Source organism: Poecilia reticulata, linkage group LG5, assembly GCF_000633615.1.
Source record: "Poecilia reticulata strain Guanapo linkage group LG5, Guppy_female_1.0+MT, whole genome shotgun sequence".
Lineage (NCBI taxonomy): Eukaryota > Metazoa > Chordata > Actinopteri > Cyprinodontiformes > Poeciliidae > Poecilia > Poecilia reticulata.
The window spans coordinates 32,297,106-32,302,974 of NC_024335.1; the positions used below are offsets into that span (position 1 = coordinate 32,297,106).

Below are 5,869 nucleotides of genomic sequence, written 5' to 3' on the forward strand. Positions count from 1 at the left end.
GTCCTGGAGGACGAGATCGCATCCCTGCTAGCCAAACAAGCAATCAGAATAGTGCCGGAAGAAGAGGTTCATCAGGGCTTCTACTCACGCTATTTTCTCATTCCAAAGAAAGACGGCGTGTCATTACGGCCCATACTGGACCTGCGTGTGTTAAACAAACACTTACGCAAGTATGCATTCAGAATGTTAACACACAAGACGTTATGTCGCTCCATTCGTCCGGAAGATTGGTTTGTAACCATCGACCTCTCCGATGCATATTTCCACATAGCCATTTACCCCCCACACAAAGTTTCTCAGGTTTGCTGAGAGACTAATGACAGTCCTGTTCGGGCTGTCATTAGCCCCGAGGGTGTTCAGCAGGTGTGTGGAGGCGGCGCTGTCTCCTCTGAGATCGAGCGGCATCAGAGTTTTTGCGTACATAGACGATTACCTCATTTGCTCTCGATCGAGAGATCAGGCAATCAGCGACTCTCGGGTGGTGTTAACCCACCTCATCAACCTGGGGTTCAGAATAAACCAGACGAAGAGTCGCTTAATTCCYGTGCAATGCACGGAGTATTTGGGTCTCAAAATAAACTCCCTCTCCTACCGCGTTACRTTATCAGAGGGGAGAACCCTGTCATTCGCTCAGTGCATGGCGCATTTCCGGCTGGGGAAAGTCGTTCCATTCAGACTTTGCCTACGGCTCCTCGGCCTCATGGCGTCAGTGATTTCCGTTGTCCATCTGGGACTGTTACGGATGAGGGATTTTCAGCGGTGGGTCGCTTCACTACGTCTATGTCCCCGCCGTCATCTTTACCGCAGGGTGAGAATAACACCTGCGTGCGTGGCGGCTCTCCGACCATTGGGAGACCTAGCGATCTTCGCAGTGGGCGTGCCCCTGGGTGCAGTATCGTCCAGGGTTACTCTGACTACGTCTATGACGGGCTGGGGTGCAACTATGATGGGCAGAGCTGTGAACGGTGTATGGTCGGAAAGAATGGCACGGCTCCACATCAACATGCTGGAACTACGCGCCGTATTCCTAGCTTTGAAGCATTTCATGCCTTTGATGGTTGGCCGCCACGTCTTGGTAAAGACGGACAACTCCACAGTGGTGACGTACATCAATCGTCAGGGCGGGACCCGATCCATTCAGCTWCACAGATTGGCCAGGGAAATAATTATGTGGAGCAGCACCAGATTTCTRTCGGTTCGTGCAACGCATGTACCAGGAATTCTGAACAGAGGGGCCGATCTGTTATCCAGAGGCAGCCCCCTTTACGGAGAGTGGAAGCTGCACCCTCAAGTGGTGGAGCAGATCTGGCAGAGATACGGACGGGATGCCGTAGATCTCTTCACCTCATGGGAAAACGCTCATTRTCCACTGTTCTTCTCCCTGTCGAACCGAGACGCACCTCTGGGCATGGACGCGCTGGCTCACTCATGGCCGAATGTGTTGCTCTATGCGTTCCCACCTCTGAGCCTGATATTCCCAACTCTAGTCAGAGTGAGGGAACAGGGCCTGTCCTTAATTCTGGTGGCCCCATGGTGGCCATCGAAGCCCTGGGTGGCAGAAATAATCCAAGTTCTGTCAGCACAACCATGGCCCCTTCCCATTCGCAGGGACCTTCTGTCTCAAGCTCAAGGGGAGATTTATCATCCACATCCAGATCGTCTGGCTCYCTGGGCCTGGCCCGTGAAAGGTGGAACCTAAATGCAACAGGTCTCCCCCCAGAGGTCATCGACACCATCCAGAATTCAAGGGCTCCATCAACTCGTTTGCTTTACAGTGGTAAATGGCGAGTTTTTGAGGAGTGGTGTGTGGAGAGACAGGCTATTCCTTTTCAGTGTTCTGTGGTGGAGGTCCTCTGCTTTCTACAGAGCTTGTTRGAAAAGGGCAAGGCCTTTTCAACTATTAAGGTTTATTTAGCTGCAATCTCAGCTTGTCATGTGGGTTTTGGTGATAAACCTGTGGGGCAGCACCCTTTGRTGTGCCGTTTCATGAGGGGGGCGCGGCGTAAGCTGCCCACCTCTAGGCTTTTCATGCCATTATGGGACCTCCCTCTGGTACTGGAGGCCCTTTGCCATCATCCCTTTGAACCTTTGGAGGGTATTGGTATGAAATTGCTTACATTGAAAACTGCACTGCTCTTAGCTTTAACTACTGCTAAGAAAGTAGGTGAATTACACGCACTGTCAGTCCTACTTGCCTACAGTGGGCACCAAGGCTTTCTAAAGTGTGCTTGAGACCCAATCCTGCTTTTGTGCCCAAGGTGATGGAAACATCATACAGGTGTTCAATGGTGGAACTGCTGGCATTCCATCCACCTCCTTTCTCTTCAGCAGAAGAAAATAGGCTTAATTGCTTATGTCCAGTGATAACTTTGAGGCCTTATGTTGACAGGACAGCTGACTTTAGAAGAGCTGATCACCTGTTTGTGTCTTGGGCCACTTCTCATAAGGGCAAACCTATCTCTCGCCAAAGGTTAGCACACTGGATTGTGGAGACTATATCTCTGGCATATAGATGCTCAGGGTCAAAGCCACCTGAAGGGGTGAGGGCCCATTCTACCAGGAGCATGGCCACCTCTTGGGCTCTGTTGCGGGGTGTATCTGTCCAAGACATCTGTGCTGCAGCCAGTTGGGCTACACCACACACGTTTGTGAGGTTTTACAGGCTGGATGTGGCCCAATCATCATTGGTGCACACAGTGCTTGGGATTGGCTCTTCAGGCTGCACCTGAGTCCTGAATATTAATTGCTRCCAAGCATTGCTTCGGGGTCAGCATGCAATTCGGGAGTTGGCCATATCTCCCATAGTGAAACACCGAGCGAAGTTAGAAAAAGAACGTTGGGTTACTTAACGTAATCCCTGGTTCTTTGATAACAGAGTGAGGTGTTTCACCAACACATCCCTTCTTGCATGGGCACGGAAAGAAACCTGCTTAGAATGAGTTGAGAGGGGTAGGTTGGCCGTGATATTGGATGGTGGGTGGAGCCACAGTCACGGCTCAACCTGTCTGTCGCAGACAGACGTGATGTCATTGGAGCTTCCGTAGTTGGGTCACGCTGAGGCGATTCCCATAGTGAAACACCTCACTCTGTTATCAAAGAACCAGGGATTACATTAAGTAACCCAACGTTTGGCGTGTTAATGTCATTTCGAAACAGTTCCTGTATTGGTCACGTAACTTCCTGAAACCAATACGCGCACCGACACGAGTTTTGGTCTGTGGGTTTGACACATGCGCCGACGCATCGGTGTTGCCGGACCCATTACTACTAAACATGCATAGATGGACACTGCAACATAATGCTAACACAAACAATTCCGGGATAGTAAGTAAAGCAAATTACAATGTTTAAATTAATCATTATAACCAAATATAGAAAGTGAATCAGAAATGAGAATAAGGGACAAGTGGTGAACACAAACTGAACCACTTTGTCACAAACATGCATCCATTTTCCCATTAACTCCAACCAACTTCTGTCCCTGCTCAATTCTTATGGCATACTTTTCAGAAATTTATTTTTAAACTCATTTTTAGTTGTTTCATTTGTTGTCCTCTTTTCAATTATGAGCAACTTGATGTAAAATCCCCACAAAATAAATTTGTTCAAAATGGTATAAAATACCTTTTAAAGAAATTATAGCTTGTCTGACAGCACCTAGACTGGTGCTGTCAGATAAATGTCACCTTGGACTCAAACTGACATTTGTGTAGCAGCAAACCAAATATGAAACAAGCAGTTCATATTACATTTTGTCTGTCATCAAAATCATTAAACATACTGTACATCAAATATGTTGATCAATGTTCCAATTAATCAAATGCAACTGTAAACGGGTGGGGTTTTAGCCTTGATTCAAAAAAACTCAGTGTTTCAGCTGTTTTGCAGTTTTCTGGAAGTTTGGTCCAGATTTGTGGAGCATAAAAACTAAACGCGGGCTGCACAGTTGGTAGAGCTGTTGCCTTGCAGCAAGAAGGTTCTGGGTTCGATTCCCGGCCCCGGTCTTTCTGCATGGAGTTTGTATGCGTGGGTTTCCTCCGACACTCCAAAAAAACATGACTGCTAGGTTAATTGGCCTCTCTAAATTGCCCCCAGGTGTGAGTGTGTGTGTGCATGGTTGTTTGTCCTGTGTGTCTCTGTGTTGCCCTGCGACAGACTGGCGACCTGTCCAGGGTGACCCCTGCAATCTCAGCTTGCCTGGAACGTTAGCTGGAGATACCAGTAACCCTCCCGACCCCACTGAGGGACAAGGGTGTATAGAAAATGGATGGATAGATGGAAAAACTAAACGCTGCTTCTCCATGTTTGGTTTTGATTCTGAGGATGCAGAGTAGTCTAGAATCAAAAGACCTGAGTGGACTGGAAGGTTGATACAACAACAACAAGGTCTTTAAAGTTTTTAGGAACTAAGCCATTCAGTGAATTATAACCTAACAAAAGTATTTTAAGGCAACCATTTAGACCTCAGACAAATCGGCGCCATGAAGTCATATAGCGGTAATTGAGTGCAAAGGTCTCAACTGAAGTGTCAGCATAACTCTGAGACAGTAGCAGATTAGAGAAAGACCTCTTCACACTGGCTGCTTTTCTTTTCAGTCATACATCAAGCTCTCCCCATATTAAATAAACAGTTTTGATTGACACAGCACAAGCAGGGCTCGATGGAAATAGGTATGAATAGGGAGTGGGGAGGGAAAGGCGCACTCCACCAGAGCAAATGACACGTGAGCTCTCACACACTTGTGCTCTCTCCAGGTTGGGAATTTCACCTATGGACAGGGTAAAGCCAGACCAGCTGTTTCCACCCGCCTCTGGTTGTGCTCCTCATCCACTGAGGAGGGTGCGGCATTCTCTGAATGCCATAAAAGCAGTTAGGATAAGTGTGTTGACAAAAGGATTTGCTCGTCATTCATCATTGTTTGCACAAGTGGGTTTGCTCCTGTGATTTTGGTGGTCTTATGGCTGCGGTGTTGGCTATTGCTCACTTCTCACATGAGAAGGTTGTCTTACCGACTAAAACAAATGAGTGTTTGTAGTCATCTCCACAGGGGAAAGGGACATATTATCTTGTATTTGTATGCTCTTGAAGAAGGTCATGTTGTCTCCTGATAAGATTCATAATAGAACAGGCAGCGTGCCCCAATGTAAACAGCCAGGGTTGGGAGAGGGGCGTGTGTGTATGCGTGCAGGGGTGTCTATGTGTGAGTATGATTGCACGTGGTCTGTTGACACACTTTTGAATCCACAAGTGATCCTAACATGCTACAGATGTGTGAAGGCTCAATTCTCCTGAGGGAGTGGGGAGGGAAAGGCGCATGTTGAATGTTGTGTGTGTGTGTGTGTGTGTGTGTGTGTGCGTGCGTGTGTGTGTGTGTGTGTGCGTGTGTGTGTGTGTGTGGGCAGGCGCCTTATTGATTTCCATGCTTCAAAGATTGGCACACATTAGCGCTGCTCGCTGAGAAACATGCACTTTAAACCTAACTACAATTCTTCCACTTGTGTTAAGAAGCATTACGTTTTTTTAATCCTTTTTGAGTTCTAGAGGGTGTAAATGAAACTTCTGCGTCTGGGTTGTTTGAAATGTTTATCTTGTGGTGTATCTTTTGTGGCAACATTGAGTTTGATTGGCTGAAGCATAAATTAAAAACATAGTTTTATAAATTTTGCATTTACTTACATCAAATGTCTGCCTGTTTGGACTATGTATGTGAAAGATGACTTTGTTTCCTCTTTTTCATTCTGAGGTGATTGTCTGGTGTAAATAGAGAAGGTGGGGTTTAACCACTACAGAGGTGGTTTTTACCAGAGTTCTTACTGTGACATCCAGAAGCTGGATATAGCAGGAGGACTGCACTTTTTTGATTTGGTT

General features: G+C 47.0%; 1 protein-coding gene across 1 annotated transcript; it reads left to right on the forward strand.

Annotated features, from left to right (window-relative positions):
• Positions 1 to 211: 211 nt before the first annotated feature.
• LOC103465613 (uncharacterized) lies at positions 212 to 3,903 on the forward strand. Its single transcript, XM_017304627.1, has one exon. The coding sequence runs from the start codon at positions 317 to 319 to the stop codon at positions 1,697 to 1,699; it is 1,383 nt and encodes a 460-aa protein (XP_017160116.1). The 5' UTR covers positions 212 to 316; the 3' UTR covers positions 1,700 to 3,903.
• The last annotated feature ends 1,966 nt before the right edge of the window (positions 3,904 to 5,869 follow it).